Raw genomic sequence first — 26,149 nt, 5'->3', positions numbered from 1 at the left:
AAGACAAAGGCATTCTAATGATTTAAAAAACAGGAATAGGGTTGATTCAAGACCTTAGATCATCAAGCAATGAAAAGAGGATAAGGCAGCTCCAGCTGTTCTCTTTGAAAAAATATAAATGTTGAGGGATGGAGAAATATCCCAAGCTTTTAAAAATCATTATTAAGAGGATAATTGGTTTAGATGTGGAGACCCATTTTATGTGGAACCCAGCAAGCTCAGGATAATGATTATACAGTGAAGGAACCAAAGAAGCCAGTGGAATCTAAAGAATAATTTCTTCACAATTTGGTTATTAACTTGTGGAATAATACAGCTTTGTGCAGGGAATAAAAAATCAGTCACAGTGTGCAAGAGAGCAATGGCCATATTCTTAATCTATATGGGCACAATGGGCTTGGCAGGAGGAATATTACAGCAGAACTGAAGCCAATCTTTACGCACTTCTATATTTATTTACCGAGTTACAGATTACAATCATACACCTCCTAACCCAACAAACACAGTTTTTAGTCTGTGTCAATTTATAAAGGGCTCAAGTAAATGCCCGGTTAATGTCCACCACCTGTGTACAATTAAACATAATAATATACAATTGGCATTTATGAGATATTTGGAGAATACCTTCAGATACTCAGTGCCGGATACCGGTTCATCAATTCATCACTCTCTGTGCCTCCTGGTCTAAAAGTTTTCTTTTATTTCTGAATAATGTACAGGATAAGTTGATTGCGACTATTGACAATTTATTCTTCCTTCCTTACTATCTTCTTAGAAATAAAAGAAAACTTTTAGACCAGGAGGCACAGAGTGATGAACTGATGAACCGGTATCCGGCACTGAGTATCTGAAGATCTCCAAACATCCCATGAATGCCAATTGTATGTTATTGTGTTTAATTGTACACAGCTGGTGTACATTAACCGGGCATTTACTTGAGCCCTCTATAAATCGACACAGACTAAAAACTGTGTTTGTTGGATTAGGAGGTGTATGATTGTAATCTGTAACTCGGTAAATAAATAAAGAAGTGCATAAAAGTTGGCTTCAGTTCTATTCTTCACAAACAGGTTTTCTAGACTAAAACAGTAACATGCCTTTTCTCTTTACAGATTTTGACTGGTCTGCTGGGTATTCCCAGAATTTTGGTTTTATTTTCAGCTTTTCTGATTTATTGAAAGTGACAAAGTTAGAACGAAACTGATGCCCATGAAATAATTAGCTTAGATAACAAATTAATGAAATGGAGGGAACAGAGGAATAGGCTCCTGATTGGGTGGAAAAATAATTTGAATCAGCTAAAAAGGGAGTAATTCCAGGTGCAAAAGCAATTGGAATATAAATCAGTGCACAAAAGCTAGAAAACGATCAAACACGAGATGATTTGGGTAGAGATCATATACATTTGTCACTTGTAAGAATGTATGTTATTAAAAATATATATTTTGCTGTATATTGTGTTATCCTGTAAAGAAGGCTGGATGTCTGTGTGTGTGAGATTTAATTAAGCTGGGCAAGAGTTTGAAAGAAGTCAGGTTGTCTGGGGTTTTGGAAACATGAAAAGGATAGAGGCACACGTAAATAGATTAGATCTAACATTTGCATTTTTAGATAAATTGAGAGGTTGTTTGAATTTCAAAGGAGAGTCAGAGATACAAAGGAAGCTGTTTGCATATTGCAGGAGTTCATAGGTAAGCAAGTAGTGGGGATATGATATCTTATTGACCCAAAAGCAAAGATGGAAACATGAAAGATCTTATATTTGGAAGGGGTTGAGTTTCATAGGCCAGGATTTTCCGTTTGTGGGGGGAGTGGGCATGGACCTGATCGCCGCCCACAATCGGGTCCCTGCCATTTTAAATGGGAGGGCAAATTAAGACCTGCCCCACGTATTTGCCGACTCCCAAGGATAGCAGGAGTGTGCGGGCGGTGGCGGGTGTGCACAGACCGCCAGGTCCAATTGCAACCTGGCAGTCTGTTTAAACAAAGGCTTGGCAGCCTCCTGTAGGCTGCTCACAATGGCCAGTTCGAAGGCGTACCAGAGGGGTTCGGGTGAGCAGGTCAGGCTGGAGGAAAGGCCAACAGAGCAGGGCAGGCTGCAGGGTAGGCCAGCGGGGGGCCAAAGCGCCCCTCATTTCTCTGATGAATGCCTTGTGCCCTCCTCGAGGAGGTAGCAGCACAGCAGGGGGTGTTAGTCCTCCAGGATGGGAGGAGGAGGCCCCCCCACATGACCAAATGTGCCTGGGCGGAGGTGGTGAGCTCCTGCGATGTGGTGCGGCACACCTGGATCCAGTGCCACAAGCGCTTCAACGATTTGTTACGCTCTGGCAGGATGAGTACCATCGTGGCATTGGGCATTTAACCCAGCCTTACCCTCTGAGGCCCACACCCCATCACAAGTCTTACTATCGTGACTGTATTGAATCATTTAGGGCATTTTTCCTTTGTTGGGTGGCCAAGCAGATAGTGCCCCTGCTGAAGTCAGGCTAAGTGGGTCATGAAGAGATGAGTTCTCCCCCGCACCATGTGTTGTCCTTAGTCTAGTGACTAGTCTGGGGGCGACCTGGAGGAGCTGCAGCTAGGCGCATACTCAAAACTCCAGGACATGTCCTGTTCAGGGTGATAAGATGGTGGAAGGGGAGCCTCAAGGAACCATCTGCTGCCCTCTATGCTGCACGTGCTTGCGCCTCCTTGCTATGGGAGGAAATACCATGTGGTTCCTAATGTGATGCACACAACATGTGTCCAAGGGGGCGTTGGTGGGGGTGGGGAGCCAGCCTAGCATCTTGGTCTGAGTCTTCAGCAGTAGCGGGGAGAGGAGGCACTGGAGACCTGATATGCTCCACTCTGGTTGGGGTGTGGCATGCGCGAGGAGAGTCCATGTGGAATTTGCCCTTTTTCAAGAGAAGAATGCTCATAATGCGTCCGAGCATACGATGACTGGAGGCAGTCAGGCACAGCTCTCCGTATTAACCCAGTTTGAGCAGGAGGCCCTTGAGCTGAAGAGGCGCCATGCACCCAGGTCTACTGCTGTCGGTGAGGCTGGGGTGGCATGGCCAGGTATTTAAGGCCAACAGTGAGGTCTGCATTGTCCTCCAATTGCCATAGCACTGAAGATTGTTAAATTAGTTATTGTTGCAACATTGCTGGGCCATTGGTTCTGGAAGGTTGAGTGCATAATGAACCAGGGGGCAGGGATGAGATTTGACAGTGTGTGCACGCTAACTGATCGACTGTCCATGTTCTTCCTTTCAGCATCATCAGAGCATAGCTGGGAGGAGGAGCAGCAGATACCCCCTCTCACACCTGATGGCCCTGAAGTCTCACCAGCGTCACGCCATTTCTGCAAGACAGGCACCAGCGCCTGGGTGGGAATTAGAACAATGGCTAATGTCCTGAGGCACAGTCGTGACAGCACTTCACACTCACTGGAGGAGCTGGCAGAGTCAGAGAGTGTCCATGGCGCCTGCAGTCAGAGAACTGCAGGGGACAAGGCGCATGCACAGTTGGTGCCTGATGATGTGCCTCTGGAGTCGTCCACAATGCAGCAGGGGCAGGAAATGCACCCGGGTGTGCGGGAGCATCTGGGGGAGATGCATGAGGCTATGCTTGGCTTGATCTCCGTGGTGGAGGAGTCTACGTGGACGGTCGCTGAAGCAATGAGCCACTTGTCCGAGCGCCATGCATCCTTCATGGAGAGAGTGGCGATTCTCGTGGAGAGGCTCCTCTAGGAGACCCACCAGGGCTTCCTAGGGATGCGTTTGCCCAGCAAGCCCTCACATCAGCAATAACCTCAGCTGGTCAGTGCCAGTGCAGGAGATGGTGCAAGCTTCCCAGCTTGTTGCACATCCATCCACAGTAAGCAGGGAGGTCCAAGGTGACCTCACGTTGGTGCAGCAGCTGCCTGTCGTCTCTGCAGGCTCCTCTCAGGGCGCTCCAGATGAGGGCACCAGCTCCTCCATCCCTCTCCCAGTGACCATATCATCTAATAAGGCTGCAATGACAGAGGAGATCCCAGCTGTGGAACTGGCAGTTCACTCCCAGGCGAGGCCAGCACAGGCTCCACGGGCCAGTGAACGCCCGCCAAGGTCATCAAGGCCAACAGGACAGCAGAGTCAGCAGGCTATCTCAGATGCCACTCCAAGCGATGGGGCAGCACCCGTAAATGAAAGCATAAGGCAAATTAGGCGCACCACGGGTTTCTCACTGGTGCTTTTCTGTTGGCCCGAGATTAGGTCCTTATGATTTATTTTGTTTCTGGACCTCTTACTGCTGAGTTACTCTTAATGCCAAGTTTCCCTCTGGGATTTGGTTTGCGCCACGATTAACACCGACTGTGATCATAACACACTGTAGGAGCACCATTATCACAAGACTAGGATTTTCAGGAAAAGACATACAACAACCTTTTAAGGATGTTCCATGATACCCAATAAATGGGACTTTGCTAGTGTTGTCTCTATTCTGAGTGTAAATAAATGTCCCACAAGAATGGAACAGCGGCAGTTGAACATCAAATGGGTGGGTGGGTGGGTAGGGGGGTGGGGGGGGGTGCGCAGTGAGGAAAGGGTAGTCACTACAGAGGAGGACTGGAACAAATTACCGGAGCACATAAATAAACTTACAGAATGGATAAATAATTGATGAATGAAGTGCAAAACAGATAAATGTGAGGTAGTACATTTTGGTAGGATGATTAGGGAGGTCACCTATTACTTGGAAGGTCTAGAGGAACAAAGTGATCTCAGAACACAAATCAATCACTTAAAGTTGTGCCACAGGTTAGAAAGAACGTTAAAAAAAAGCAAACCAAGCACTAGGTTTTATTTCTAGAGGGACAGAATTGAGAAATAGGGAAAGTTATGCTAAACTTAGTTATGCTAAAGTCATGTATCAAAGTTAGACCAGACTTAAGAGTATTGCCTGCAGCTCTGGTCACCATATAATAAAAAGAATATAGAGGCACTGGAGAGGGTGCGGAGAAGATTTACAAGGATGATACCAGAAATGTGTGGGTATACATAACAGGAAAGGATTGACAGGCTGGGTCTCTCCGCTCTTGGAAAAAAAAAAGGCTGAGGGGTGAGTTAACGGACATATTTAAAATTGTAAAATGTTTTGGCAGAAAGAATGTTTCCACTTGTGGGGAAGAGCATAATTAGAGACCATCATTATAAGATAGTCACCAAGAAATCCACTAGGGAATTCAGAAGAAACTTCTTCATCCAAAATGTGGCAAGAATATGGAACTTGTTTCCACAAGGAGTGGTTGAAATAGTAAATGTGCATTTAAGGGGAAACTAGAGAGGCATATAAGGGGGAAGAAACTAGATGGTTACAATGGTAGATTTAGATGAGAAAATTTGGGAGGGGGTTTGAGTTGTGCATAAATGCCAACATGGACTGGTTGGGCTGAATGGCCTGTTTCTGTGCCATATATCCTATGTACTTATATTTAATCAAGAAATGTAAAAGGAAATCTCATGGAGGATGAAGGATTTGTGGAGATAAAAAATGATCATTTTGCCTTGGATTTTTACCAGAATGATAAAGGAAATAAAAAAGGACAAGAAGAGGAGTGGAAATTAGAAACGTTAATGCTTGATAGGGACATTATACTAAAAACATTGGTGTAAATCAAAATAATGTGCTGGGCTCTAGAATGCAGAGTGAAATCACGGAGGAAATAGCACAAGCTTTGATCAAAATCTTTCAAACATCCTTGGATATAGAAAGTGACCAACGTAATACTTCAATTTAAGAAGGAAATAAGGAGTAAACTGGGTATTTATATTCAGTCTAACATCAGTGGTGAGATTATAGATGTCAAAATACAGAATAAAACTAACGCTCACTTAGAAGTACATGGATTTAGTAAGGATAGCCAGCACACAATTATTTTTAAAAAGTTGGGTCAGAGCAACTTTACTAGAGTCCTTTGAAGAAATGATGGCGTATAACTGCCAACAAAAATGCATTGGGGATGTTGTATATATTGACATTCAAAGAGATTTGCTACATGGAAGACTTGTTGATAAAGTTGTTAGACAGTATTAAAGGGAATGTGACAACACAGGAAGGAATTGGCTAAAGGGCAGAGAATAGAAAGTAATTGTTAATTTCCTTTTTTTGCAATGGAGGGATAAAAATAATGATGTTCCTTTTGTTAGGGCTAATTTACATACAAATAGAAAATACTAAAATAAATTATCTGCACTTGTAATTTCAAAATTTAGAGAGAACTGAAAAATACAGAGTGCCCTTTACAATGCGGGAGATTGTGTCACTTCAGAAGGTCATAGATTAGTAGATTGAGCTGATATGACGAACAAAATTTTTTCTGGAGACATATGAGACATATTTTTGAATGAAGGAAAGGAAATATGATAAATATTAAACAGAAGGATAATTGAGCAACATTGCACCTATGAGCAGGTACTAAGGACAGGCCCTCAAGATCTGTGGCAACTGACAGAAGTGACACAAATGTGTTCAGTTAGCAACTGTGGTTAACATTGTGGAGGCATTTTTTCTTGTTACAGGTGTCAACAAAGTGCACAAAAGCTTTACTGGTACCTGTTACAGTCCCTACCTCAGAAATGGTTTGGTCTAGCTGTTGACTGCTCCTTCATGGTATCACAGACTGCAGCTCTGTAGGCAGTATGGAACAGGTGAGACAGAAACCAGCAACTGGGGGTGGAATTTTAGTCCCGCCGAAGTCAATGGACTTTTGAATATCTCGCCACATTTTACAGCCCTGTCCCGGTCGTGACAAGGCCATAAAACTCTGCCCTGGCTTTCAGGCACTGTCTCAGGCCACTGCCTCTCATGGCTTTTAGAGCCTAATGGCAATCATTAGATCTGCCATCCTGTTAATCAGTGGATACGCAAGTTCTGGGCTCAGTGGAATGGCCGCCGGCGGAGTAACCCTGTATGAGGCTACAACTTCTCAGGACAGTGGCACATATCAAGCCTTGGGTCCATCCCCTCAGAGCTCCATAACAGTCCAGAATTCAGAAATGCAACTCATAGCAGGTCTTCCTCAGGACTAACGTGTTATGTGTGGAAAGCCATGTAACTCTTTTGCAGCACAGCAACAGTCAAGTATTTTCACAGTACTGACTCCTGGATTGCATCTTCTTTTGCATTCCTTCGTTTATAGGAAGCAAGAACAGCATTAATTGCCAACCCAAATTGCCTCAGAGGGGGTGCTCCTTCTTGAGCAGCACTGTTAGGTCTGGAGCTCCAGGATTTTGATTCAGATGAAGGAACGGTGATATATCTCCTAGTCAGCACTGTGTGTGACTTTGAAAGGGAACTCACAGCTGGTGGTGTTCCTATGCATCTGTCCTTCTAAGCCAGTGGTTTTCAACCTTTTTTTTGACTAACAAACACTGTGGAACCCTAACCCTCTTTCCCTCCTCCATTCAAAACAAAATGAAAACAAAGTAAAACACTACTAAATGAATGAATGAATGATTACTTTCCATTAAATAAAACAATATATTGTGAAAAAATTGATACAAATTACTTGAAATCTGTACAGAATCCTTTAGGGGAGGCGATGGCATAGTGGTATTGTCACTTGGACTAGTATTCCAGAGACCCAGGTCAATATTCTGGGTTCGAATTCCACCATGGCTGATGGCGAAATTTGAATCCAATAAAAATCTGGAATTAAGAGTCTGATGATGACCATGAAACCATTGCCAATTGTTGTAAAATCCCAACTCGTTCACTAATGTCCTTTAGGGAAGGAAATCTGCCATCCTTACCTGGTCTGGCCTACATGTGATTCCAGAACCACAGCAATGTGGTTGGCTTTTAAATGCCCTCTGACCAAGGGCAAATAGAGAAGGGCAACAAATGCTGACCTATCTAGCGATGCCCACATCCCATGAATGAATAAAAGAACCCTGGTCAAAAAACACTATTCCAGGGGGTACAGGTCACAGTTTTTGGAGCTGTTATCAAAGAAGCCTTGGAAAGTTGCTGCAGTGCATCTTGTATATGATGTACCCTGCTGTCATGATGTTCCAGTGGTGGAAGGTTGCCAATCCAGCAGGCTGCTTTGTCCTGGATGGTGGCTCTTGAGTGTTATTGGAGTTGAACTCATCCAGCCAAGTGGGGGGTATTCATCACACTCCTGCCTTGTGTCCTGTAGATGGTGGACAGGCTTTGGGGAGTCAGGGTGAGTCACTCGCTGCAGGATTCCCAGCCTCTGACCTGCTCTTATAGCCACAGTGCTAATAATGGCTGGTCCAATTGAATTTCTGGTCAGTGGTGACACCCAGCATGTTGATAGTGGGGGATTCAGCAATGACAATGCCTCTGAATGTTAAAGGAAGATGATTATATTCTCTCTTGTTGGAGATGGCCATTACCTGACATGTGTGTGCTGTGATTGCTACTTGCCATTTATCAACTCAAGCCACATGCAACAAGACTATTGTCCAGGTCTTGTTGAATGTGGGCATGGACTACCTCAGTATCTGAGGAGTCCTTACGATGGGGAGAAGATCATTGATGATGCAGCTGAAGTTGGTTGGGCCTGGAACACTATCCCAAGGAGCACCTGCAGCAACATCCAGGGGTCAGGATGATTGGCCTCTAACAACCACAACCATCTTTCTATATGTTGGTATGATTCCAACTAGTGGGGAATTTTCCCCCTGATTCCCAATGACTCTAATTTTACTAAGGCTCTTTGATGCCACTCTTGGTCAAATGCTGCAGTGATATCAATATCAATGTCCATCTTACCTCTGAATTCAGCTTTCATTCTTTGCACCAAGGCTGTATTGAGGTCTGCAGCTGAATCGTCCTAGCAGAACCCAAACTCAGTGAGCATGTTACTGGTGAGTGAGTGTAGCTTGATAGCACTGTTGACAAAATCTTCTATCACTTTGCTAATGATTGAGAATAGACTGATGGAGCAGTAACTGGCCAGATTGGATTTGTTTGGCTTTTTGTGAACAGGACAATTTTCCACTTTGTCTGGTAAATGCCAGTGTTGCAGCTGTACTGGAACAGTTTGGCTAAGGGGCACAGCTAGTTCTGGAGCACAATCATCAGTACTACAGCTGGGACGTTGTCAGGTTCATAGCCTTCACTGTATCTACTGCACTTAGCCATTTCTTGGAATTAATTAAATTGTCTGAAGGCTGGCTACTATAATGGGGAGGGCATCAGAAGTAGGCTGAGATGGATCATCTACTCAACACTTCTGGCTGAAAGTAGTTGCAAATGTTTCAGTCTTTTGCACTCATGTGCTGGGCTCCCCATCATTGAGGGTGGAGATGTTTGTGGAGCTTTCACCTCCTGTGGTTTTTTTTAAATTGTTCACCACCATTCACGACTAGAAGTGACAAGACTGCAGAAGTTTGATATGATCTGGTGGTTGTGGGATCATTTAGCTCTATCTATAGCTTGCTGCTTCCACCTCTGTTGTAGCTTCACCAGATTGACATGTCATTTTCAGGAATGCCTGGTTCTGCTCCTAGCATGCCCTTCTAGCCTCTGGCTGTCATACACCTCAGCGAATGCAATGGTTCAAGATGATGGCTCACCAGCATCTGCTCAAGGGCATTTAGGGATGGACAATAAATATTGTCTTTGCCAGCAATTCCCAGGGTTGGGCCCCTGGCTTGATGGTAATGGTAGAGTGAGGAATATACTGGGCTGCTAAGTTACAGATTGTGGTGAAATACAATTCTATTGCTGCTGACGGACATAGCGCCTTACCCATCAGGGTGAAGGAAAGGCATGTTAGACACCCAGGGGAAATATAGTTTAAGGACAGAGAGGGCTGAGGTGCTGCAAGGTTCCACAGTCCTATATTGAAGGAATAGAACTTGAGCTGAAGTTGGGAGCAATAGAGTAATAGTAAAAAGAGGAGATTATTCCATTGATTAGTTACATTCTTGCAGCTGGCACTGAGGAATCCTTAAACGATGGTCCTGATAATGATCCATTCTATGGTCCTCCACCTTCACTGTGGTTGGAACTACTTCCCCAGGAATCTCATCTTGGAAGGCAAAGTTGAGGGGCACTACAAGCTACTGCTATATGAAAGACATGTTCAGAAGCATATGGCAGAGAGCCTCCTGATCTATATAGGCAGAAGTGTCTCTTTAAGACCCATATATAGTTTTCTCTATAACAACTTTAATAGATGCAGGTGCCTCACTGTATAGCTCCTTGGTTTCCCTTCTTGCAATGTACTGGGGGATCATTATCCAGAGTTGCAAATAGTATGATCAATCACCCCAAATCCATTTGTTAACTTGCCTTTCTTCCTTGACAGTGTGGGCAGGGATCCTGAGGGCAAAACAATCACAATGTGATAAAATTGAATGGCTCTATCAGATTGTTGTCAAGTCAAATTAAACGATCCCCAAGCTCTCCTGGGAATGCTGTCAGTAACCTGACAAGTGCATGGCCAGATGACGCCTTGTATGGCATCTCATAGGCCCCCTGTAGCTGCTGGGAAGTTGCTGATGGCATTGAAGTTTTGTCTGGTGGCAACTTTCACAACCACAAATGGAGCTGTTTGGACAGTTGATCTTGGCTTCAGGTCTTCATGAACAAAGTTGTTACCTCCCGTCTAGAGTTTCTTTCATGAATACACTCTTCTCACTCAGAGCTGCTCTGTGAGATCTTCAGAAGGTCTGTGTTGCCTGTAAACTCTTTGTGGAGCATAATATTTTCAGGGTGCAACCCCCTGAAATTTTTGCCTCACTCTCCTTTTCTCCACCCTGTACTGCACCTCTGCCTGTAGAAGACAAAGAATGTCCTTGTGTTGACACAGAACTTTTTACTTTGAGTGGAAGCAAAAATGTTCAAGTGCTCTTTCAACCCTCAAGCTCTGAGAAACAAGGCCAGATCTGTACAGGTGCATGTCAAAAAAGAAACTGCTCCCAAACAGCTTTTCAAACACAAGCAATTACTGTTAAAACTTCTCCAGGCTACAAACTGGAAGCACTTCTGTCAGGATCAGCTGATGCTGCTATTGGCAACCCCTCTTTGCTTTGTTCTTTGTTCTTGGTTCAGTGGAAATGCAAATCATGAGATTTCAGCCCGCTTTATGATATTTCCCCTCATTTGCATCTATTAAAACAAACTCCAGGCAATAATGTCACATGGACTAAAGCGTCCTCAGAGCCAATCAAAGGTTATAAGGTGGAAATCTGGTTTAAGTAGGATTCGTCCCGTTTTCAGGCATTACAGTGCTTTTACAGTATTAATGTAAATTCAGGGCCCATATCCCTTAAAGTGACTTTTCAAAAAAAAACATTTTTCTTCAAGACCTATCTTTTCTCTTTTCTGATACAGGCAGACTTCATATACATGTTCATTTTTCTGCTTTTATTTCACATTTCAGCATTTCCGCTTTTCATGCCATTTTTGATGCCTTTATTTTCTAGAAATCAATTCTCTAGAATTGCGTTCTGCTGTAGTCTTTCCAAACTTGGCTAATGCATGAGCAGGAATGCCTTCACTAGACAATCAGGGATTTAGCTGCATACTGTTATTACACATGACAGAATTTAACATGCAGTGCTCAATCTTTAGGGGGCCACAATGGATCAGATGGAAAGCAGCAATTTTCCCCAATCCTAACCCAGTAGTATGGAGGGGCCACTTTCACAACACAAAGGAGGCTAGGGCAACCCTGCCTGTCTCTGAAAGCGGGAGAGGTACACTGAGATGTCAGGGGATGGGCTTTTAAGATCTATCAAGTCAAATGTAAAATGGAGGAAAACTAGCCAAGTTGAGAACATCATAACACATTTGCACCATCAGGGTATTTGAAGCTATGATAATTAATTCACATCTAGCACTGTCACAGATCTTCCAACTCAGGGTAGCAACCTAATTTCTGCACAGATAACTTTGTTTCCTGTTTATAGGCTGCATCAAAGAGAATAAATGAAAGGTTTGTAACCACTCAGCAGCTTCTAAGTTACCACCTATTTGATCATGCCTATCTCATTGGGCACTTAGCAGTATCTTCACCTTCATAACATTTTCCACAGATTGGAAGACCATCTGTCATGGCAAAAAAACAGGTTTTTAAAAAAAACTAACAAAAGCTGTGCACACAATTTGTCATTAATGATCTAGTGTTCAAGTTAAAGGAAAGTAAGATTTTCAGCCATTAGTGAGATCAGAAACACTGCTGAACTCTCCACCAGCTGATCATTTCTCGATGCAGTTCTTGTGCATTCTATATTTTTGTGCATGGCATGTAATCTTGATGGTTATGACATTACAGTTTTATATCACGGCTCATTTTTCAATCATTTTCGAAGCACTGAAGGGATAGTCTCTCAATTTACCCAGACTGCACAAGCACCATTGAGAGTTTTTGTGAGGCAAGTTAAAAGAAAACTTTATTAATATCAAGCATGGTTACTAAGTAGCTTACTATACAAGAACAAAACTGAAATATTATACACCCTGATTTTTGGTAATTGTGCTCATTTTATTGATGCAACGAACTGGAAGAAACCAGAGTTGGAAGAAACCAGAGTTGAAAGAATCCTCCCTTTGTGAATAATTTAATCATTATAGTAATATTGTAGCTTGATGCTTTTCATCTCTGCCAGCTGGGTTAGCACAAGATTATGTGGCTACAGACTCCCTCTAATCTGTTGGTTGTACATTAAATTAATTCCTAGGGAGTAAATGCACAACACAAAATTGTGTGCAATTTGACATTAATTTTCATCAAAGAGATACACACAATAGCTTATTGTGAAAATGTAACAATGAGGCATGTTGTCAGGGTACAGTGTTAGCAGATTTACTGTGCAACTAACTAATATCTTACCAGACCCACGAGTGCTAGGTTTTGACACTAAATGCCTATAGCATTAATTCCTCACCAGCAATATCCTTCACTGTGAGCACAAAGTTTAATGAAAATAAAATGGAAATGTGTCACATGGGTGTTTCAAAAAGATAAAATTAAAATGTACAGATCTATCGAGTCACTTGTGTGGACCTGCAACAAGGAACTATTAGGAGTGAGATTTATGATCAAACACTGACAGATTTCACATTCATTGAAACATATGGTGTTCCCTTTTAGGGATGAGTTACTTGAAAGAAGATCACATTTGAAACCAAAATGAATGTGACTGGGATTTTACGACCATTCATGTTTTGCAGTGACATTGTATATTTGTGAGGTAACTCCTGCATTTGTCAAATAATAGCTCTGCTTGTCTCCTTTCAGAAGGCTTGCTATTGATTTCATTGCTTTTCTCCAAAGGTCTTCTACAATTGTCTGGAATAAGCATTTAGATTTTGGATTTCAATTAAAGACTTCTGAGTGAGGGGCTAAACAATATTAGGTAATCTTGATGAATTGCTTAACTTATTCAGATGTTGACAGTGAATTGCCAAAGTTTCGTGTTCATTAACTCATCTTCCATTTAGCCTTGGTCTAATTTTCAACTATGTGGTAACATTGAATAACCTGTTGCCTAGGTGCGAAAATTATTTTGTTCATTTATAATTTTAAGGAAAAAACATTGTAGCTACATGGATTATTCACATGCATGGCTAAAAAATAATTTAGTGAAAAGACTATACTTACAGATGGTTCAACAATGGTGTTGTGCCCAAAGGCACTGCCTGCTGTAGCTACAAGCCATATAGAGCAGAAGGCTATGCTGATATAGAGCAGAAGGCTATGCTGAATTAACTGGTCTCAGTTTTGGACAGCAATGACAGTACAACACAAAGGATCAGCGCCCTTGACTTATGATGGAAGTATCAGTTACAATTCCTGCATTTGATTGCCTTTTAGTGACCACTGCTGGAAAGTGCACATGGAGGCATTGGATGAAGGACAGAATTGCAATCAGCTGTGATGCCTCCCATGATTGAATGGCCTGCTGTCACTCGCAGTTTAGGCATACACGTGAGGAATTATCACTTGGATGAGGTGACGGGAGATTTACCGGGCAACTAACCAATGTTTTATCAGACCTAGCAGTGCTGGATTCTGACACTTTGTGCCTATAGCATTAACTCCACACCAGCATGAGGTGCCAGAGAGCTGCTGGCAGCAGTATAACTATACCCCAAGCAAGAGTCAGTAACACTGGGAAGAACATTGTACAGAAAAATAACAGTAAGTAATAAAAAAGATATTTAGAGTTTCATAATAATAAAAAAATTCTGACATTTCTCCACCTGATTTTTGACACTAGTGTTGTACAAATTCAAGATACTAGCGGCAGGAATTCCCTTTTGTGGCAGGAAATTTAAAGCCAGCAGTACCTCCTGGTCATCTGGTAGCATTCTGGAATTAGCTTTTGTATGGGAAGTTATGAGCATCCTCCATGTATTCTGCTGTCACTACACCCAACTGGAGTGTAGCACACAAACGCAAGTAAGATGGTAGTCAAACAACGATTTCATTATGTCATTTTTTTTTTTACATACTGTAACTTTCAAGATGACTAATGTTGAAGGGGATTTAAAAAAAATGCCTTATATCTCTTCTTTGATGACTCCACACTTTCCTGTAACTTTGAAATTGCAAGGGTACCACGGTCTCTCTGGTTATTCATTGAGATGGATTAAGATACATTCCACAGTGAAAAATTATTTCATACAATGTTGTCATTGGATGATAATAGCCTCATATATTTTGCTGAGTTGCCATTTGTTGTTGTCAATGCAATAAAGAGTTACTTGTCTGACACAGTGTAGGTGAATTATTACCATCACCATTGTTTGAATTAAAGGCAACAACAAATGTTGTTTGTAATAATTAAATGCTGCCAAAAAAACTGAGCTTTTTCAAAATCTAAATCAAGATAAATGGGAGTTCATAAAAACAAACCTTTTGAGGTTCAACACTATCTCAGTAAATCATAATACATTCTGCTCTGAGTTATAACACACACCAAATAAATAGATTAGTTTTCAAAGATTTTGCTTTCACATTTATGCTTGCTATTTGCATTGAAATGAATAATGCATCTGATATGAACAAATTAAACTTCCGAAGCGGTCAATTATTAAAACATATTTTGTTTCCTTGATTACACTGGCAAAATGAGAACTTACCCGCAGCTGGTTTCTAACAAGCTGTCGCCGACCTGCAGTGAAGCCATCCCAAAGTCTGCTATTCTGATGTTATTTTTTTCATCCAACAATAAATTTTCTGGTTTCAAGTCCCTGTGGCTGTAGGAAAAAGACAAGGTGAGAATTACTAAGGGTTACCTTCACAACCTCTATTTAAGTGGAAAGAACCAAGATAAACTTTATTTGCCTTCCAGTCTATTCCTGATCAAGGTATTTCACTTTCAATCACTGTATGCTAAGTTTAGTCAGCTAAACCTACAACTGATGTCACATCTAATGTGGGAAAAGCTCCAGAAGGGAAATCCTTTGAAAAATGTAGGAAAAAGGAAAATGCTAGAAATATAGACAACAGGTCAGACAGCATCTGAAACAGTATGTTGGTCAACTTTATGCGTCACATCATACATCAAAATCCAAGGCTCACATAAAGGGCTCCATTCAAAACATTAAGATATCTTTCTCTTTCAGATGTGGTGTACTTATAAATTCAGCACAGTTGCACTCATTTTATTGTTGTAAATTAGACACAACAATGACAAATATAGCAAATGGTCTGAGCCCATTTTGCATGTGCATTTGGGCTACCACCAAATTTGCCAGGACCTTTTTATATAAGGTGACCAAACAAAAATAAGTGCAGGCTTCACGTCAAAATTGAAATGAAGGCCCTGCACCCACTTCTGGAAAATTTGGTCAGACTGGTTGAAGTTGGAATTCTGCGAGCTCCAACAAATATATCACTCAACAGCAATCTAATCACCAATGTAACTGTCAGCATTGAACTCCCTAAAAATTCTCCTCCCCTCTGTGGAACCTGTTCTTGATCATTTCAATGAATATAGGGAAAAAAATACACTTTCTATACTTATTATCCTTTGGTATGTTTTAATAGCCCCAGCTTTTCCTTTTCCATTTGATCACTGGAAATATACTTATAGAAATCCTTGCTACTTCCATTAATGTACCCTTCCATCCTAACCACATTTGCTATTTTAGTTCTCCTGACCATTTTATTAACCTCTTTTATTTTTATAGTCACCTTGGACTCTCACAGTAACTTTGTACTCTGGGAAAAATGTATTTTTCATCTTTATTTCCTCAGCCTTTCCCAGTAGGATGTATCTGCTTTGTACTCTGTATATGACATTTTTAAAACTTTCCTCCATGATTGCCTTCTCTCAATGTAACTACTTTACCTCACCCCTCTTAATCTGCCATTCTAAAGTTGGACATGTTTGTTCTCTATTCCATCATTAGCCAAACTCCAGACATCGCCATATTGTGGTCAGCCTTGCCTAAGTCCTCTCTGACTCTGACCTGCTCTACCATTTCCTGATTGTTACACAAATATGTGTCGAGTTTTCGACTCAGAGCAGTACAAGTTAACATGCATATCAAGCTTCTATTTTGTAACACTGTATTTATACCACATATTGTAATACTGAATCATTGTTAATGTTTACTGAAATTAACTTGTCACATTGTCCCTGATCATCCAACATAATTATTACCTCCACCACTTGAACGTAATGTTCTCGACCTTGTTTTTTTAGTCTGTTTGTCTGTAAACCATATACCTCAAAAATTAATAGATGGATTTCAATGTAAAATGGTACACAGATAGGGTATTGGATAAGAAGGAGCTGATTAGTCTTTGGCGAAGATGCAAATCTGATCTGAATCCTGTAATTTTTTTAAGGATCCATTAGCATTGGGAGATAGGACAAAGAATGGTATGGATTGTTTTATTTAAAATGTTGTCAATTGGTTTAGAAGGTTGTGGATTGTCTCAATTGCTGTGGTGAAATTTGTCACAGTTGATTTTGTCAAAACATGAGCAGAGTTTTCAGAGCAAGTTGTTGGATGTGGATTAGCCTGAAGCCTCCTCAGTGAGATGGAAGCTCTTAAAAATATTTCTTTTTTCAGCTTTGTGGTTACAAAGCATCAACCAGGCAGGAAAAAAAAATCAAGGCAGAGCTGCATAATTGTAATGACATTGAGTTTAACACAGAGTGGTGGAGGTATGTGTTCTACTGGGTGCCCCCTTCATCTGTTAACCATATAAACAAAGATTGATTTTGTCAAAGCTTCTTTGGAGACTGCTTCATTAAAATAAAAACAAAGCTTATTTGTGGTTACTTAAGAAATTCTCTTGGGTGATTAAACATTTGAAAATCAAGCTTGAACAGGAAAGAGTAAGTAATGTTTAAAATGTTTAATTCTAAGAAACCTCTCCAAATTTCTGCCCGTGAAGAATTATTACAGCCATTAATTCTTTAGTGGACTTTCTGTGCTGTATATTTCCCAATATTGACAGGTTCTCTAGGATTTGGCTATTTGATTTTTTTGTTTTCTGTGTTCGTTTAATTGTAAAGACATAATTAATCAAAGTTCAGTGTGATTCTGTGCACACAATCTTTTCAGATTCCACATTCTATCAGAAGTGCAAAGCCAGCTGAAATAGTCTTCCCAATGGATGTATATCTGTTCTGAATAATAATGGAAGAGGAATAAGAGGCTCTTAAGGCACATAGTAGAAGGCAACAATCTGTTCACCATTGGTCACATTGCATTTGCACTTATTTTACACTGGGTTTTACAATCTAGTAGAATTGGATTCTTTTAGTGTGTAGTAAACAGCCACGGTTTTAATGGTTTAATGTAACATAGTCAACTCCAGATCTAAAATACTTGCTTTTAGATCTTTTTATGTTTGGCATATTATTGATTTTAATTGCTATCATTCTTTAGACTTTCCAAAAGACTGTGGTTGTCCTTGCTCCATGTGGCTTTTCCAACTGCAAGGATTAGCATCAATAACACCAGAAGATTAAATCAAGAGACTGCCGTGGACCACTACTGTGGACAACAGGGTATCTTACATAAAATTTAAAACAGATTCATTGCTGTGAAGCAGCTGCAGCATGTTAATCTCAAGTGACTTCAGCATAGACTATAAAAAAATTGAAAAAATACTAAAGTTTTAAACAATAAATGACAGCATCAGGGGATGAGAGAAGCAGGGTCAGATAGGATACTGATCCAATGCAAATGTGAAGTACTGAAGGGTGCAATAAAGAATGATCTTCAAGATGGATTAAATGCATTTATTTTCATGCTTCACAGAGTTAATTGTGTTTCATTTATAACGTAAACATCTCATAATTCCTTTCAAGGTGGCTCTGCATACTGTCTTCAACTTAGGCAGGCATCATTCAGATTGAGCACATCAGAACAAAATGACTGGTCTCCAATGAAGAGAGAAAGAAAGAAAAAGAGATCATCATGTCCACTCATCTTCTACTCATTTGCATAACCAAGCAATACTACATTCAATAAACTCCACCATAAATAAATTTAACACGGCATCACCCATCACCAAATATGATACGACACAGGCAGTACACACCCAATAGTTAACTATTTATTTCAAATATGAACAACTACAAAAGAACAATCATCAACAAATCTAAGGCATCTATTTTACAACAATATAAAACTTTCTAAAAAGCATGGATGCTTTCACTAAGACAAGAACAGAGACTTGTAGAAATCATTCCAGGTCTTTAAAATGTATGCGCAGCTGAACAGAAATTGCTAATACTGACACAAGACAATTATGTAAACTCTGCAGAGTCCACATGCTTTCTGAACACCTGCCTCAAAACTGAATGAAGATAGTGTTGGATATAGCAGAAGCAGGTGACCAGGTAACAGATGCATGTGTTTCCAGCTGCAATGACAGCCCTAGCGACAGTGTTTGATTTTTCATGGACTCATTGATATTGGCACTGCTGCAGCTGCAGTACCTGCTGGCATTATCTCAGAGACACACTTGAGAGTCACATAGGGAGCCTTTTCCACCAACTGTTCTGACAACGAGCAACCTTTCCCTTAAGCAGGTGCATCAATTAAAAAAATAACATTTGTGTTAGTCTTTGAAGAAACAACTTCAAGATTGTGCAGCTACTGGAACAAAGCACTTAAGTTATTGGACCCTTGCTTCTTTATCCAAGTTCCTATGGTTGAAGCCATTAGCCATCTGAAGGCTATCCAAACTGAGTGGTCATAAACGTTTTTGGTCAGCATCAGCTATAAGAGGATCAGTATCTCTGTGGCATAAAGCCTTTCAAGTCAACATGGTTGAGTGAAGTACTGCCACTATTTCTGCAATCTGATTAAAGTTTTCAGCAGAAAGGAACATGTCTGGTGGCATTTCAGATCAATAACAGTTTTCTAAATAGAGATTTTCAGAACAGCCATACACTGCAACATAGAAGGCTGGGCATTCTGTTATTCCCTGCAATCCAGATTCAATTTTTGTTCTTCTTCACAGTCTTCCCTGCACTCTCTCTTAATAGAAGATGAATATCATCATGTGTCAGTTTACTGCTGCCGGTTGTACTGACTGGTTTTTGAGCCCATCATCTTAATCAAAGCTGCATTCTGCTCCACAGTCCTCAACATATTTGCTTTCATCAATGTCACCATTGTCATATTCAGTTTGATGTTCTTCACCTTTGGAATTGAACTGATGGGGTAAATCAGGAATGGGATAGGGAAACAGATCCAGACTTGACCTTGTTGTAAAATATATATATGTATGAAAAATAAAATCACATATTAAAACCAGCAACATTTCTAATGGGCTATAAGAAAAACAAATCTGATCCCTACATTGGGAGATGAATTTAATCCCTAGGTTGGGAGATCGGGATGATCAGTTGAACAATCAGCTGCTTTTGTTCCACAATTTAGGTGCTGGCGAGTGCTAAGCAGCACTGCTGTGGGGTATAGACACAAAGTCACTCTCATAATGCTTAACAGAACTTCATCAGCAATTCATTCCACAGTCTAATGGTGCAGAAACTTAACTGCAGCGACCATAAAAGCCAGTGGCCATAAAAGCAGGCCCAGAGGCTAGGAATTCTACGGAGAATAACTCACCTCCTGACTCCCCAAAGCTTGTCCACCATCCACAAGCATCTTCAACAGCACCTTCCAAGCTCTTGACCACTACCATCTAGAAGGGCAAGGACAGCAGACACATGGGAACACCACCACCTGGAAGCTCCACTCTAAGCCACTAACCATCCTGACTTGGAAATACATCGCAGTTCCTTCACTGTTGCTGGGTCAAAATCCTGGAACTCCATCCCTAACAACACCTGTGGGTGTACCTCCACCACAAGACTGTAACGGTCCAAGAAGGCAGCTCACCACCACCTTCTCAAGGGCAATTAGGGATAGGAAATAAATGTGGGCCTACCCACCAATGCTCACATCCTACAAATTAATTTTTAAAAGTCATGGCATGAAGAAAGGAAAACCTGCAAATGTCAGAAATCTGAATGACATTAATTTGAAACATTAACCTGCATTTTCTCTCTGTAGATGCTGATAGACTTGTTGTATGTTTCCAGCATTTCTTCGTTTGTATTTTATGAAAGTCATTCACACACTAATTCTAGCATGTTACCAACATGTACAGCTGTGCAAATAGGGAGTGGGATCACTATACCCAAACTGCAATGATCACTATAAGCATATGAAATTATAACATATATGAGCTGTAGTTTTGGAAAGCTGATTTTGACCATTATAAGTGAATGATCACTGGAAATGGAAATATCAAGTGATATTGGCTGGGAAAGTGGAGATGATGTTGACGTTCAGCAATGATCTTAGTAAATGGGCCATATGGCTTAACCCTGCTTCGAAAAGGGAGTCACAGGTTATGAGGGTATAGTATATTGAAAGATCTAAGCATTTTGTTATATTGCCCTGTCTGTTGGGAGGTGTAAATAAAAATAGCTACTTACAGTGAGCTCACATGGTAAGTTTCTCTCAGTGTAATACCTAACAGAAAGCTGACCATGAGGCTGGGATGTAATACTTTTCTACACTTCATCTGAGAAATTAAAGACTGAAGAGCATTTTAACACATATTTTGGAACTTCTAAAGTTGCTTTTGGGGAAGTTTGGAAGATTTGAAAGATTGCTCCGTGTACATGTCATATTCAGGTAAACACTGAGTCAGTGCAGTATGCAATTGAAAAAGATAGCACTGAAGACATATTTAAGATCATAAGATCATAATAAATAGGAGCAGGAGTAGGCCATTTGGCCCACTGCACTTACTCTGCCATTCAGTAAGATCATGGCTGACCTGTTTATGGCCATAACTTCACTTTTCATGCCCCTATAACCCTTTGACTCTCTTGTCGATCAAAAATCTGTCTAACTCAGCCTTGGATATATTCAATGACACAGCCTCCACTGCTCTCAGTGGAAGAGAATTCCAAAGACAAACAACCCTCTGAGAGAAGAAATTCCTCATCTCCACCTTAAATGGGAGACCCTTTATTTTTAAACAGTGCCCGTAGTTCAAGATTTCCCCATGAGGGGAAACAACCCCCCAGCACCTACCCTGTCAAGCCCCCTCAGAATCTTGCGTGTCAATAAGATCATCTCTCATTCTTTTAAACTCCAATGAGTACAGGCCAAACCTGCTCAACCTTCCTCATAAGACAACCCTTTCATCCTGGGGATCAGCCTAGTGAATCTCCTCTGAACTGCTTCCCATGCAAGTATATCCTGCGTTAAGTAAGGAGACTAAAACTGCACACAGTATTCTAGATGTGGTCTCATCAATGTCCTGTACAGTTGGAGCAAGACTTTCCTACTTTAATACTGCATGCCCCTTGCAATAAAGATTAACATTCTACTTGCCTTCCTAATTACTTGTTGTACCTGCTTTCTAACTTTTTCTAATTCATGTACAAGGACACCCAGATCCCCCTGTACTGCAGAATTCTACAGTCCCTCTTCATTTAAATAATATTCTGCTTTTCTAGCCTTCCTGCCAAAGCGGACAACCTCACATTTTCCAACATTGTACTCCATCTGCCAATTTCTTCCCCACTCACTTAACCGATCTACAACCCTGTGCAGACCCTTTGTATCTTCCTCACAACTTGCTTTCCTACTAACTGTTGTATTAACAACAAATTAGGCCACAATACAGTTTGGGAGCAATGGGGGAATTCAACCTTAACAAAGACGACTGGTGCAATTACGAATGAAAGTTACACAATTGTTTGAAAGCGAATAATGGAGCTCAGGATAAAGTAAATGTTTTCCTCACCATGATTGGGCCAGATACTTCTAAAGTGATGCCTAAGCACCAACTCCTCCAGTGTTATGGTCTATTCTGAAATTAATGAGATCTTGAACTCATATTATGGCATGGTTAAGAATGAAATTACACTGAGTAGAGTTGCATTCTGTGAGGAAGTAGTTGCCAGATGAGATTGTTGTAGGTTAAATTCTTGAATTAAAGAAACTCTGTCATCACTGTGGATATATTGCGACCATTTGAAACATGTTCATAGGAGGCTTAAAGAACAATAAAATCCTGGCCAAGCTTTTGAGAAAAGGCAATAAGCTGATGTGGAAGGAGGCCTGCATGTGACCACAGCCATGGAAATAGCAGAAAGAGAGCTGCGATTGTAAGGGAGTTCTTTCCCTGAGCCGGCAGCGAGATCCAGGTCTCAACAGCCAAGCTCATAGACTTATGTCAGAAATTTAATGCTGCTATTGCCATGGTAGCCACCAATCATTTAAATTTCACCACACCCCCTCCCACAACCCCCAACACCTTTCCAGTCCATGTACTATGTCTGTGGAAATGTCAATCATATCCAGATGGCATGCAAGAGTAGAGGAAACAGCAAAACTCCAGGTCGCAGCCATGCACCAGGGTGAGATTGTGGTAGATCTAAAGCCAGTTCTGGAGTCAAGTTATCAAGTAGCAAGGTCAAAAGTTGTACACAAAGAACAAGAGAAATAGCATGTGGAAGATGACAGGGATTGGGCTGAAGATAAAATTCCAGTGCCCACAGTAGAAATGAAAGTCAAAGATTCACAACTTACTTTCATCATTGATGTAGCTGCAGCCTTGTCTGTTACCTCAGAAGGAGAGTACAAGAAGCTCCTATGTCACATTCCATTCTGCAAAACTGGTGTGGAACTTACTCATTATTCCAATTGCTGTATTCTAGTGTTAGGTAAAATTAATGTGAGGGTGGAATACGATGATGCATCCTATTACTTGTCATTGGTAGTTTTAGGAGGGAGCAAAGTCTCCCAAATGGGTAGATATTGACTGAAGAAGATACTGAGCTGAGTTATTTACAGTAGGGATCAGTAAGAGTACATTTGGCATTAAGGAAGTTCTAAGAGACCACAAAGTGATATTTGAGCAAGGACCACCAAATGATAAAATTAGGCATCACAAAGCTAAGGTCAAGTTAAGGATAATGTACAGGATAATGCAAGGCTAGAGCTAGTGCAGTAATGAAAGAGCTGACTATATTAGAAAGACCATATCAAAACACAAAAAAAACATGTGCAATGAATACATGTCAATTTATTTGAAGTGGAAGGGAAAGAGTACCTTGCTTTGGTCAATAGCTATAGCAAGTGGATAAATGTTGAGTCTATACCCAGTACCACAAGTTTCAAAACTACTGAAGCTTGGAGAAGTTGGTTTGCAATTTATGGGTTGCCAGAGATGTTGGTGTCAGATTATGGCCACAATTTACATCAGAAGAGTTTGAAATATATCTTAGTAAGAATGAAGTCAAACACAATCTAATATCATCATATCATCCAGCATCAAATGGTACTACAGAACGAAATGTACAGATTGTGAAGATGGCTTTGCAGAAGTATTTGCTAGGTGACAAGCTAGACAGTAATTCCCATGTTTCTTTTTGACACAGGCTAGACAATTTTCTATTCTCTGACAGGATAACTCTACAGTTGACAACAGGTTGCTCACCTTACAAGTTAGCATTTAAACACTATTCTTGAGCAAGGTTTAGTTTGCCTAAGCCTGACATCAATAGCAAAGTAAGAGAAAGGCAAGATAAGGTGAAGGTGAGACATGATACACAAGGCATGAAACTTAGAGTTCTCAGTGCTGGTCAGAAGGTCATGGTGAAAAATTACTGAGGTGATTAGCAGAAGTATGTGATTGGAGTTTAAAGAGGCTAGGTACATCCACATATGTAGTGAAAATTGGAGAGAATAGTGTCATGTAGTTCATTTACTTGAGAGAGGAAATCTGACAAAGGGAGAGCAGGATAAACCTCCTATAGTCCAAATTCCTCTTATGGTGCAATGTGAATGTCAGAAAGAAAGAAAGAAAGTGAAAGTCAAAAATAAAGCAAAAGTCATAAAGAAAGTGAAAGTTTGACATCAGAAGAGGAAAATGAGCCAGGGCTTTTGATTAAGATAAATCAATCAATATTACAGTCCCAACCAATAAGTGGAGTTGGTAGTCAAAGTCAAAGTTCAGATTTGACACAGCCAGAGATGTTGAGAGAACAGAGTCAAGCTAATGGAAATGGAAGGAGATATTCAGACAGCAAGAGAAAGAGCCAGATGGGTTAATTGAAAGGATGTAGGAACAAAGAAGAAATAAGTTGTTCCTTGTGTTATTTCTTTTCAAATGATGATATTTTAGTTAAAGACATACTGGTGGTAAGGAAAAACACATTTTTTATATGTAAATTACTCTGGTAGTATTGGTCATAAATGTTTTGGCTGTGATTGAAATTATGTACATGTACCATTTTACATTTAAATGTATCAGTTTTTTTTTAATTGGGAAGGGAGTGTAGTATATTGCAAGATCTGAGCATTTTGATACATTGCCCTCTCTGCTGCCCTCTCTGTTGGGAGATGTAAATAAAGTTAGTTCAACAATGGCTGTTTGCAACAAATCCACATGGTGACTTTCTTTCAGTGCCATACACAACAGGGGGTAAGCAGGAAAGTGGAGTTAAGGCCACTTTTAGATCAGCCACAATGTTATTGAATGGCAGAGCAGGCTTGAGAGGCCTATTGGCCTATCCTGCTCCTATTTTTTATGTTCATATTCAAACTCAGCCTTTTTCTTTGAAATCGATTATTTCCAGAACCATCTGGTAATTCAAATCACAGCCAGAATGATTAAATAAAATGATATATTTCATCCCATTTTATACTATGTATTTTTAAGTGATTTGAATCTTTTGAAGTCCAGTTTTTGCATATAATTTATTAGTATTCAGTGTTGTTGTACTTGAAACATAAAATCACTTTATTTCAGTGATTGATATCAAACAGTTTCATGGCTCTGAGCATGCAGAGTATTTAAACAGTGGTAAAACTGATAAAATCTTGTAAGATGTACTGAGTATGAAAAACCCAATAATCTAGTATGCGATCAAACTCATTGATGTTGAGATCAGAAGGCATTAATACGTCAAGGATAAGGATTGCACTGATAGCTAGTAGAAGCAGGAAAAAATAGAATTCCCCATGAGTAAAACAGATAAATATATCTTACATACTCATAAAATTTTCAGGCTGATTTGGGGACCGAGAGTCAGCTCAGCTCTAGTCCCTCGCAGGCCTCAGTTAGCTGAGATCTCTCAACAATGTGCTTTGATCCCTTGCCAACTGTCCATCGGCATATCTCCTGATCTCAATCTTTGAATACTGCTTTCCTTCAAAATCTTCTCCTGTTCCTTTTCCTTCAATCTTGATAGCTATTTCAACCCCTCCCATCCTGGTCCTGTCTTGTCTTCTCGTTAGTCTGCAACCTCAGCGTTCCCACTGATGATCGCCCAGCCTGCCTTCTTCAGACCTGGTACTCGGCTGAAGCGCTCCTATGTGTTGACCCAATTCCTTCAACTGTGCCCCAAGATCCCCACCCCCTGAGGGTTACCATGCCTCCATTTAAAAGATGAAAAATAATCATAAAAATGATTGCCGAATATTGTTTTTCAAAATTGACCCCTACTTCAATCCACGTGTTCCGAAACTGCACATGTCGGTCCGAGGCTGTTTACTCCTCCCTGGTCACAGCCACATCCCACTGTTAAGAGCCTTGAATTTCAGAGCAGGTTTCCTTGGGAAGTGAGAGGCAAAGGACAGTATGAGACATTATAAAAGGAAGTGAGGAAGTGTTTGGGAAAAACAGTGGGAG

At 40.7% G+C, this 26,149-nt stretch overlaps 1 protein-coding gene across 1 annotated transcript in view; it reads right to left on the bottom strand.

The window, feature by feature from the left end:
* Positions 1-26,149, bottom strand: part of LOC121283407 (serine/threonine-protein kinase BRSK2-like) — a 1,000,681-nt gene that overhangs the window by 188,446 nt on the left and 786,086 nt on the right. Inside the window, exon 5 of the mRNA XM_041197961.1 lies at positions 15,091-15,207. Coding sequence (XP_041053895.1) covers positions 15,091-15,207 — 117 coding nt within the window. The remainder of the gene's footprint in view (positions 1-15,090; positions 15,208-26,149) is intronic.

Source organism: Carcharodon carcharias, chromosome 10 (genome assembly GCF_017639515.1).
Source record: "Carcharodon carcharias isolate sCarCar2 chromosome 10, sCarCar2.pri, whole genome shotgun sequence".
Classification (NCBI taxonomy): Eukaryota; Metazoa; Chordata; class Chondrichthyes; order Lamniformes; family Lamnidae; genus Carcharodon; species Carcharodon carcharias.
The sequence above is the reverse complement of the archived record's forward strand: the minus strand, read 5'-3'. Positions and strand labels throughout refer to the sequence as shown.